Genomic DNA, 12006 nt, shown 5'->3' with positions numbered 1-12006 from the left:
TATGTGAATGCTCATGAGGAGTTTGTATCCCTACAGCAAATACATCAGAGTGATGTGGCTGGGTCCCACAGGTTTTCATTGCTGCATTCTTTCTTGGCAAGGAGATTATTTTAGTGGTGTCAGGTCAAGTACACTCTGTTTTATCAACCCTGCCCCTTGTCAGCTTTCTGAGCTCCAGAAAAGGAAAAAAATCACATTCCTTTGGCTTTACTTCATTTCTGGGCACACAGGAGTTTTTATGATATTTTAGCTCTTAAAACCAAAATCTTGTTATCTGAAGTGTTTTTCTTGAAAGGAACAAGAAGCCAGTTTCAGTGAGGTTTACAGTAAGACAAGAACTTCTGCAATATGCACACACATTCTGTCCCTCATAATTTGTGTATTATGTTTCCTTCAACAACAGCAAAAAAGATTGTCTTTTAGAAATGCTTTTGTGGCTCATTTTTCTTCCAGTTCCAGACATGAATGAACTGTAGGAAATATGCTTTATGAACTACCTTCTCCTTGAATTTGTTGAGGTAGTTATTTCCCAGTATTGCTTGATACACCAATACTGAGAGATTACATAACTCAATGTTTTCTGTTCTAAAGTAAATTAAATGTAAACTGGAATTGGGTTTTGGACACGTTCTGACTCTAGATATGATGTCTACACTGCAACCTGAATATAGGCTTACCAAAGTAGGAAGGTAAGTTTGTTTAAGCTACACAGCAATAGTTCATTGTCTCCATGAAAATTACTTTGAAATAATTTTAAGAGGTGGTTCTTGAAAAACCTTGAGGTGTTGGAAGGTAAGCACATCCCTTTTTATTGCTAGCAATAGCAAAGAAAAATGGGAGAAGCTTACACAATTATTTTTACAGTTTGATCCTCCGACATCCACTTGAGTCTTAAGACTCTTAAAAGTATGATATAACCAAAAGTCTGTGGTGTTTTTTTCCTAACAATACTGTTTAAACAGATGCATCTGCAGTGATTGTCAGATGCTATCATGACTACTGGAGTATACCTGTGTGAGACTCACCAAAATTTCGTGGTGATACTTGATCTCTCTTCTGTTTTGAGCTCCATTCTTCTTCCCTTCCAACGAATTTTGCTTCTTCTACCATGTTTCGTCTTGTTTACTCTTTCCGCACGATACTTGAATGCGAAGCTTACTGTTAATAAAAACAGCTTCATACTGCTTCCCTCTGCTTCAAAATTTTTATGAAGAGCACTGGAAAAACAGGTTAGGTTGCTGAGACAGTATAAACCTAGAACCTAGTATCTCCTTATTTTGTTGTAATTAGTTGAAGCTAGAATTTAACTAATCTGTGATAGTTTATATAGGTCTTTCTCCAATGACATGAAGATGAAGCAATGTTGAATGTGCTATTTCGTGTAAGAATTCAGTAGTCATTTGAAAACTATCCCCAAAAGTCATTTAAAAAAAAAAAAAAAAGAAGAAAAAGAAAAATAGGTCGTTAAGTTGCTTATTTAAGCAGACAGAGGGCAACGAGCTCAAGGAATAAAACTAAATCTGGAATGTGGTAGCGCTATTTCGTTGGAAACAGTTGATAGGCCATTAAAGATGATCCTGCAGCGGGGAGAGTCTGTGAGAGCAGCAGTGAATAATTTAATGGAAGCAGTCACTGAATGTGGAAGGGAAGCATGCATTGAAAGAGAATATTTACAGAAGTGCCCTGCTTTTAGCAAGCTATGTTGCAAGGGAAAGCAGCTGCTGAAAATTGGCATAAATAAATAGCTAGACTAAACAGTAGAGACTATGAATACAGAGGAAACTAGATGCACCTAAAGGCTGTGAAGTGGACTTACTGTATTATGTATACTTGGATGAGAGGAGTGTGTACTTCATTTCCATTAAATTAATGATCAGGCTGAAATGACGGATGGAAGCTGGGTAACCCGTAGAAGTTCTTTGGCTTTGAGATTTTTAGAGGAAAGGCATAATCAAGAGTGCAAATGCTGTCAGAAAATTGGGAAATAGCGACTTTTATACAAAATGTACACAAGTTGCATTAAAATACACATGAAACGAGGGATGCTGTATGTTGGAAAACAGTAGAAAATGGACTCTTGGGCATGTGTTTATTTGCTTGAGAGATTAAGACGGCTTTCTTTTTTAATCATCTCAGAGGGCTGAGTATTGGATCTGATTGGTGCCAGCTAAACTGAAATTTTCTATAAATGTTTTGCATATTAATGGTATTCAAACAATTTTGATATGCAAGTTTAAGCAAGACTGTATGATAAATATTTTACTACTTATTTTGTTGCTACTAAGGAACAAAGTAGAAGTCTTTCCAATCTAATTAAATTAAGTTAGTATCTCATGCACTGATATCTCTGTGTTTAGCTTTGGATCTTTGGCATTGGATTTGCCATCCTCCTTCCCCCCGTTTAGGCTCTTAGTAAGGGTCGTCATTTAACGTTTCTTCATTAAAATGGGTTTTATCAATGCTTTGACAGTATTTACTTTTGCTTATCCAATGGTAGTCAGTCTAAGACCATGATAATATGGTTGCTTTAATTCCAAGTCTGCCTGGTTTCTGCAGCCTAAGAATCAAGCATATACTGACTTGATTTCTGCGCACAAAAGCAAGTGCTAGCGCAAGACAGGCAGTGACACTGGGCAGCTTTGGATGCAAGGGCTGGCCTTTTGGTCTTGCATAGAAGTTAAGGCAAGTTAAAGAGGCTCGTTAACTATGAGCTAAACAAAACATGAACCAGGCTGTCAAAGAACTATTTCTTTTTTTTTTTTCCTTGTTAAATTTGTCACATCTCTGGATATGTCCACCCACTTCTGCCTTTACAAGAGGTGTTGGTTCTTTGTACTGTGCGTTTTTTTGTTTGTTTCTTGTAACTGCTTTTAGGGTTTTATTTTTCAGGACCTGAAACACTTGCAGGGCTCTATGTGCTTGAGAGTTTCAGACTCATTGACACTGTGCTCTGCATGGATTTTAAAGGCTCTAACATCCTTATTTTGAGAAGGCAGAACTCTCTGACACTTAGAGGTAGGCACATTATTAGTTGGTGCAAAAGTAATTGTCGGTTTGGACTGTGAATTTTAAATCATTATAACTAGACTCAAACACATCTTTAAAAATCAAAATAGGAACCATTACAGTCAACACATTTTTGCCAATAATAAATAAGTTTGTTTATTCCTGCGGCATAAAAATCCATGCTTCGGGATTTGAGAAACTCTTGGAAAGCATTTTCTGCATCCTGCTGGTATTGGAAGCTTTTTCCCTGCAAAAAGTTGTCAAGATGCTTGAAGAAGTGACAGTCAGGCGACTATGGCAGATGAGGCAAAACTTCGTAGCCCAATTTATTCAACTTCTGAAGCATTGGGCAACGTGCGGTTGGGCATTGTCGTGGAGAGGAATTGGGCGCTTTCCATTGACCAAGGGCTGGCTGCGGGCTTTGCAGTTTTCAGTGCATCTCATTGATTTGCTGAGCATACTTTTTAGGTTTCGCCAGGATTCAGAAAGCTGTAGTGGATCAGACCGGCAGCAGACCACCAAACAGTGACCATGACCTTTTTTTGGTGCAAGTTTGGCTTTGGGAAGTCTTTTGGAGGTTCTTCTCTGTCCAACCACAGAGCTGGTCATCGTCAGTTTTTGTACAAATTTCACTTTTCATCAATCCATCACCTTTTTCACCTTTCCAATTTGCTTCAAATGCCAAACAACCTTAGGATGGTTGACGCTAAGTTCTTCAGCAACTTCTCCTGTAGTTGTAAGATGATCAGCTTTGATGATTGCTCTGAACTGGTTATTGTCAACTTGCAATGGCTGGCCGCTACCCTCCTCATCTTCAAGGCTCTCATCTTCTTTGTGAAACTTCTTAAACCACCATTGCACTGTACGTTCCTTAGCAGTTCCTGGGCCAAATGCCTGGTTGATGTTGTGAGCTGTCTTCACTGCTTTATGACTCATTTTGAACTTGAATAAGAAAACCACTCAAATTTGATTTTTGTCTAACATTTCCATAGTCTAAAATAAACATAAAATATATAGCAAGTAATAAGTCATTAGCAAAAAAAAAAAAAAAAAAAAAAAAAAAGAGAAGAAAAAAGAAGAAAAAACATAAAGCAAGAAAATAACATTAAAATGATGCATAAAATAACCACATTTATTTAAGAATGTATCCCAATATCAAACGGAAAATTTCAACAGTGTGAAAGCCACAATTCCTTTTGCACTAGCCTAATACATCACGATGCCTTACTGTTTCCTGCTTCTACTACTTAATGACTCCTGGAACATAAAAATAAAACCCCACTCTATAAAAGGTTACCATCTGATGAGTTTAAAGTCTTAAGATGAATGTGCACACAATATGTGAATTATTTGGGGAAATAAAAAGGCTCTTTCTACTTTTGTAAAATAGATGAAACAATGGCAGTGAAAAACCCACACAGAATATTAAACATCACATAGAATATTAGAAGGAAAAAATCCTCCCTAGGAGATTTAATGTTACAGATATTTGGCTAATATCTTTAATGTGGGCTGGATACAACATAACATTAGTAGAGGAGTTGAGATTTGAGATGTATCCTGGTATTGCTCAGAGAAGGAAACTAAAGATATATAAGGATATTGTTAAATCTTGCAAGATGTGCAATTACTACTTTAAACAAGCTATTAACTTATTCTCCAATTAGCTTTAGATATGTTGTGTTATTACCATAGACCAGTCACCGTAAGGAAGTATAAAATGTCGAACAGATGATCGGTTTTTAGTTTAACTAAATCGTTAAGTGTGCAAGCATGAAACACAATTTCCTTCCAAAGGTGGTGTTCAAACCTATATAGAAGAGTAGTTATACTCTGCTAGAGCTCTACAGACAACAGGGTGGGTCTTTTGGGACTGTTTGAAAGTTGATGGTTGTTTTAAACTAAGGATTAATTTTACTGGAATCAATACCATGTGAATGCTGAGATACCAGCTTCTACAACTCCTTTCCAAAATGTCTTCAGAAGGGCAGGTCCTTCAAAGTGGCAGTCTGGATCTTATTTCTTGCTCAGTCTCTAAATGTGCTTGGAAGACACTTTAGAACACTTAACTTACCCATTTTCTAACATGGTTTGGTATGTCAGTTTGTCAGGTTATTGCCTCTAATCATTCACTGTTTTTCCAGAACGAAGAAGCAGATATCACTTTATGATTACATATTTGGTTTATGAAGCCACTTCAAATGTTCTCTCCTTTGTAGTATGAATCAAGCCCATTAATCTCATGGGATCATCATGAATGGCTTCTACGTTTGTCGTGTTTTCAGCAGCCAGCTGCTCACTGTTGAGATAAATGCTAACTTTGGAAGCCATCATGGCGGGGTTAGATGATCTTGCTTCTTCATCCTCCTCTAATGAAGGGCCTTTCTTTCTCCTCGGCTTTCTGCGTTTTCCCTTGACACTGTGATCAAGTGAGGCATAACACATCTGATGGGCAGACTCCACCTAGATGAACATGCACTTTAACATTCAGTAGTTATGCTTGCTTTAAAGTTATGTCTAAGACTTTGAGTATGTCTACACCGTAATCATAATAGTGGCTGAAGTTTACCCAAATTAGCTCATTAAAAGCACAAATGATTCAGCTGTGGCAGCACAGAAAACAGACCAACGTAACCTAACAGTAAATGACTCGTGTTCTTGGGGTAGTGTTGGAACGAAAAAGGACTCAGCATTCCGATTCAATGTGAATCACGCAGAGACATTTATTACAGAAACAAGCCTCCTTATATATGCAACTATATTCTAATCACGCGTCCACGCTCCAAGCATGGATTCACTAAATGAGTATCATGGGCTGTCCATGCGCTGGAGTCTCACTGATGATACATCCGATGATGGGACCCCGCTGATTGAGGAACACACCTCTTTCTCACAGGAGATTCTGTTCTCAGCTTCTTGAAGCGGCCTTGAGATTCCTTTGAGCCAGACTAATTCAGCAACAAATATTTATCTATCAAAATCCCTCCACAGGGTAGTGGCAGCTATTATTGGAAAGACTTGCTGTGGGACTGAGGGTACTTTATATAATTGGACCAAGTTCTTTGGGATGTAAGACATTATTTGATCTCTTTTTCTTCTTACTGTTTTTGTTTGTTTGTTTTTTAAATTATAATCCAGTTACTAGCAACATTTTTCATAGGCTTGGTCTGTGCAGAAAACTAAAGATGGGTGATTCTTGTCTGTAAATATGATCTCATTTGCAGTGCAAAATGTATGCCTCGTGTGTCTTTCCCGTGTTTTTCTCTGTGTTTTTCAAGCCAAATTATCAAACATTTTTCATATTGGAATTTTCATAGGTTAGTCTGTTTCTGTGAAGTATAATAAAGCAAATGTCTAGATTTAAAAGAGAAAAAAAAAAATAAATTTTCCACCACCTGGAAGTATCCTGAGAGAGAAGCTGGAAATCAACTCAGGAAATCGATGCTAGGAATGCTTCGATTACAGACAAATTTCAGCTGAAGTTTGCATGCTTTTAGGCATCCAGGTATCTCAACAAAATATAAATCGATACAAAACCAGGCATTTATTTAAGGCATATAGATTTTGTGTTGGGCAAGAGAGAGCCAGTCAAACTCATGATTATCACGTGATGCCGCTTGTGTTTTCACTTGAATGATGTCCAAAATAAATACAAGTAATTCTTTCCATAAGCCATGGCATTAGATGTAGGCTCAATTCAGCCTGATCTGCATGCCTGTGACCGAGCTTTATTATGCCATATGGATGGAAATGAGCTGTCTATAATTCTCCTGCTCCCTCATTAATGTCCCAGATGGAACAAAGGGTCAAGTCCGTGCTTAAATTTCTTGATGAACTACGACACTAATGCATGGTAATTTTCGTGAGGAGCAGCGTGAAAATTTTTGTTATATATTGTCATGGGATACACACAAAAATTCTGAGACAGACCACATTACCCTAATTCAGAAATCCAGAATTAAACTTAGAGATACCTGTAGCTGGTTAACTGGCCTTTGAGGCTGGGACTTCATCTGCTCGTAACGACATTCCTCTACAGTTTATCAAAGCAGAAAAATGTTTTAGTTATTAAGGCACACTACTGAGTCTTAAAAGATCAAATTAACAGATCCTCCCTGTTACAGAACCAACTTCCCCCAGTTTACTTTGGTAGAAGTTTGGTTTTTTTTGAATTCACACACAGATCTCTTTCTCTATTAACAGAAGGGCAAATAGCTAAGAAATTCAGACATGCATACTGTGAAAATGAAAAGCATTTTCTGTTCATATGGATAGAAAGTTTCTCATTATTCACTAAGTGGGCGTCATTTTACACTGCTAGGGGTACATCTTGCAATTAGAGCGTAACCACATATTAATGTATTTTTCAACACGAGCAAACTTATACTGGGCCACGAAAGAGGCTGTGAGTTGCAGCAGCTGGTGATTAAATTGTATTCCTGACTCTACTTCCAGTTTTCTGAAAAATCTGGTGTAAGTCATTTTTTTCATCACGTATCTCATTTTAGCCATCAGTAAAACAGATTATTTCCTCACAGTTTTCAGACTTGTTCCAGCATATTTGTCAACATTGCTGATGATCTGTGGACAGCCACAACAGAGAACTGGCCTGTGTCTGTTTCTACCAGCTTGTGTGGGAGCATTGACTTTGGGCAGGGAGTAATATGTGTCTTAGATTGCTGTAACTGCATGGATGAAGCTGTTATTTCAACTGGTGCAGCTTTACATGAAGAACAGCTCTTGGTTTTGAGATATCTGGCTGAACAGGATCATTTGGACTGCAAAAAATCCAATTCAGTATGAGACCTGGTCTTAAAAAGAGTAGTGCAGTATGATGGTTTGCAGTTCTATCCCAAGCTGGTATTAATTCTGTGTTGAGAAACACAGAAAGCGTTGGTCAGTCAGTTTTTAACTACACATTTATCACATCCTCTGAACAGACACGTGTTCTCAAAGTGAAGCTTACCTAAAATATCTTGATTGAGATTGCCATAAATTGGGTCATCTTCTGTGTAGTAGCCATCATAGCTAGAAGTGCAACGGAAAAATACTTTTAATTCACAGAATATGCTTGATTTAGGACTTCACTATTAGACTTTAAACATTTTACACGCATGTGGCAGTAGCAAGCAGATTGTATGTAATCCGAAAAACAAGACCAAAAATATAGGGGTGGGGGAAACAAGTGTGGGGACACAGCACAGAAATGGCTATGTGCATGTTCTGAAGAGAGATTTGTTATCTAGCCAAGAATAGAACTCTTCTTTCCTGGAACTTACTTAAGTATAAAGCTAATCTCAAGACCACTAAGCTACCGTTTGATGTAGTTCTAGAGGTATTATTGATCACTGAAACGAACCCACTTCATGTCCTCTGAGCCCGCTTTGCAATACAAACTAAAGCACTAAATGGGTCTCTTGGGGCAGTGTTCTTAAAAACTCCAGTCTTGATTCAACTAAAATGTTTACGTTGCTAGTTCTGCTGCTTATATCTCTGAAAGAGGGATATATATCCTGTGACCACGCAGAAAAAAAAACTGAGGCAGAGAGGCATTGGCTCCAAAGGGATTTGTTGCTAGAGCTTGATTAATAACTCAGGAACGCTTGACTTTCTATCTTCTGCTCCAGAACTCCTGAATTTAGCACTGTAAGCTCCAATTACATGAGCAATGCAACATCAGCCAACCTTACCAAAACCTTGCTCAGCATTAGTTTTGTAAATGACTGTGATTTTTCATCGTAGAAATCTCTGCCTAGCAGCACTAAAAGACAAACCAAAAAGGCACTCCCTCATCCCACAGCTCTCCAGCAGCTCTTTTAATATCCTGTCATATTCTAATTCTCTTGTACTTGGTGAGTTTAGTTTATAAGCATAGGCCTGTTTATGTAGGTTATGTACGTATGTGTGTTTAACATGATTGAACCCGCTAGTGTTTGCCTGAGCACCCATGTGCATATAGCACAGGTGCAGTTTTCCCTGTGGAAACGCACTTTTTCTCTGAATGGGCGTGGTGAGGATTGCAACTTAAATCTACAGAATTGCATGCATAAGAGAGGTTGCAATGGCATCATCAAATCTGTTGAAAGTCATAGTTAATTTTAACTGAAACAAGAGTATGACTGTAGTCACCCTCTAACGTGAATTAAACAAGCCAGTTCCTTATTGTGAGTGACACATTGATTTAAGAGCTACATGAGCATCCCACAATGAAAAGCAATTTGGACTTTCTCAAAACAAACTAATTAAGCATAAAATGTGTATGAAATCTGAAATTCAAACAAGCATTCAGGAATTTTGGGAAGATAAAATTTTCTCAAATGTATTTTGTATCAGTGCAGCTACTTAAAATTCTTTTTAAACTAAAGTACGAATAACAACCACTTACATGAAAAGTACACCTCAATAAAGAAGTTGCAGATGTTAAAAATGTACATTAAAAATACAAATTTAGCCAAAACTTAATTCCTCAACTTGTACGTGTTCTGTTGGTTTTTCTTCAGAGAATGGACTCAGCTGTGTTTGGCAGTGGACTGGGCAGCTAGCAACCATTGTATAATCATACCTGGCTCCCCTAAACATGTTTAAAAGTTGCATGCTCTCTACTAGAATCATTCTTGCCGAAAGATAATTAATCCATTTGTTGGCTTGAAATCTCCAAGCAGTGATGGCTTTCTCTGCAAACACTTTAACCACTCAAACTCCATTCCTTACAGAGACATTACTTACCTTGCTTCTTTTTCATATAGTATGAAATGTTCAGTATCAACGAAACAAGAGCCAAACTCAGAAAAGCCAAAACTCCCCAGACAGAAAAATGGCAGTCCATTTCTGCAACTGAGAGAAAAGAATTCCATAGTTTGTGTTGTCAACAATTTTACTGTATTCTTTGTGGTGGGCTGATTTTTGCTTTCTGTAATTGAAGCTACTATTTTGTTGTTTACTCTGTGACAGCCATTGCTATACAAGCTAAATAATTAATATCAAAACCAGATGCTAAATAATAAGAGAACAATGCCAATAAGCTGTTAACAGAACTACTATTTCATAGGAATTCGGCCAAAGGTTGGACTATTGGTTTACCTGTAAGATGCAGTAAAAGTCAGAAATCGATAAAGAAAAAAGTCAATAGCTTTGAAATTATTTTTGTAATTGTCGTTAACTTATGCATTAAACTTATGCATTTAACTTATGCATTAAAAGGTCTAGCTGGAACAGAGCAGTCAAGGGGAGAGACTAGATGGTACTCGCAGAATGAGATTAGAGCAGGTTCTTAACACACTTATTTGGTTTTGCTGTAGCTGGATTCCTTCAGGGGGCTGATGTTTTGTTTGGTCCGTAAAGGAAAGCTGAGGTAAAAGAATACAGGAAAACAGGTTTCCCGTGTTGCCAGCCACAGGTGGCGGAGGCAATGGATGTGCTCCTGCTGAGAAGACAGAGATTTTTTTCCCTGGTTGACTGGCTCCAGCTCATCTTGGGGACAGCTCCTTTACGGGCTTTGTTCCCTAATTATGCTGGGGTTGCAAAAGCTCTCTTAGTTTTGTTTTATTTCAAGCCAGAGATGTGTTTATGATGTTGAAACAAGAGAAGATAATCCTTGGTAGAAAAAAATCACAAATCACATGGAATTCTATGATGCAGGTTTCCTTCATGTCAGAACTCTCTTTTAAAAGGGACAAAACAGAGATGTAACTTTCTGACAGGCTTGTAGCTGTTTTTATCACATTCTACTTCCAGTGGCCATTTATCCTTCCTTCCTTTTATACTAAACAACCAATTTCCAGTCCTTTCTTTTCTCCTAGAGTTCTCCCAAAGGTGTTTGAGGGTTGTCCATCACAGCAATACTACTTTTCATGTTGAGAGGCACTTTTTTACAAGGTACAGACATTCTTGAGGAGGGATGACACCTCCATGAAGCAGCTACATATCATTCTGATTTTTCAGAGAAGGAGTTAAAAGAAAGGGACATCATACCTTGAGAAGATGTTGTCAGGCCACGTCAAGAACCATCAGTGCTTGGAACGTGGTTAGTCTACAATTAGTCACTCGGCATTTGCATCCTATGCAACCTGTCCAAAACTTGCAAAGGCAAGAGCTTTTAAATCTCAAGGTAGTGCCTAAATAATAAGGGTCATCCTTGTCCTCCTTCCTTCTTCTCCTACAAAATCTCTTTCTTTTTTTTTTTTTTTTCAGGGAACAAAACCAGTATTGTTGCATAAGAGAAGTGAAGCACGTGTAACTGCGATAGAAACTACAACCCTGTGATTCGTTTGAAAGAGAGTCAATACCTAAAATAAAGTTCTGATCTAAGTATGTACCTTTTTCTTGATCCTAAATGCTGTCTTAGTTTTAATTTTTTATTTTAATATTTTCAGCCCTTAATTGAAGTGCAGGAGGAAAACAAATTTTTGATGACAAGTATTATTTTTGTGTTTCCGATTCTGATTTAAATTGGAATTATTGTCTGGGAAATGTAAAGGTTTGAAAAAAAAGTTGTTTCCCTTTTCAGTCTCAGGTTTAACATCTACAGTATTTGAGCAGTCCCACTTCTCTAGGACTTTAAAAATATTCTAGCAAAACAAAAGGCATGAAACTTGGATTTCTAATACAACGTACCAATGTGTTAAACCTCACTATCTATAGTTCTTTCTTAAACATGATTTAGGAAATTGCATAGGTGTGGGGAGATTAAGAAAACAATATTTATATGTATTCCTAGCTGAACACAACTGAGTTTATTTTTAAATTTATTTTCCACAACTCTGACTTAAACACCTGGTTGTATTTCAGGGGAATGTATACAAACATACGTGTGGCTTCAGGTTGTTTTGGTTTTTGTCTTTGCCATAGGAGCTATTTGTTTGTCAGACAACACTAGTTGTATCTGAGAAACAACAGCAGTTTTCATTTACCCTATAAAACCATAGTAAAGGCATGATCTGAGACATACAGGTGCCACTCTGAGTTCTCTATGTTTTTCCAATGTCCGTTTCAAGTTAATCT

The 12006-nt window shown here is 37.5% G+C and overlaps 1 protein-coding gene across 1 annotated transcript; it reads right to left on the bottom strand.

Annotated features, from left to right (window-relative positions):
- Positions 1-5120: 5120 nt before the first annotated feature.
- Positions 5121-8027, bottom strand: LOC135577488 (T-cell receptor-associated transmembrane adapter 1-like; the record flags this gene model as incomplete). Its single annotated transcript, XM_065047628.1, has 3 exons — positions 5121-5469; positions 6981-7039; positions 7973-8027. Coding segments are annotated over 3 exons (393 nt in total), but the record flags the coding sequence as incomplete, so codon positions are not given.
- Between the last annotated feature and the right edge of the window lie 3979 nt (positions 8028-12006).

Source organism: Columba livia (assembly GCF_036013475.1).
Source record: "Columba livia isolate bColLiv1 breed racing homer chromosome W unlocalized genomic scaffold, bColLiv1.pat.W.v2 SUPER_W_unloc_4, whole genome shotgun sequence".
Lineage (NCBI taxonomy): Eukaryota > Metazoa > Chordata > Aves > Columbiformes > Columbidae > Columba > Columba livia.
This window is presented reverse-complemented; position numbering and strand designations above follow the sequence as displayed.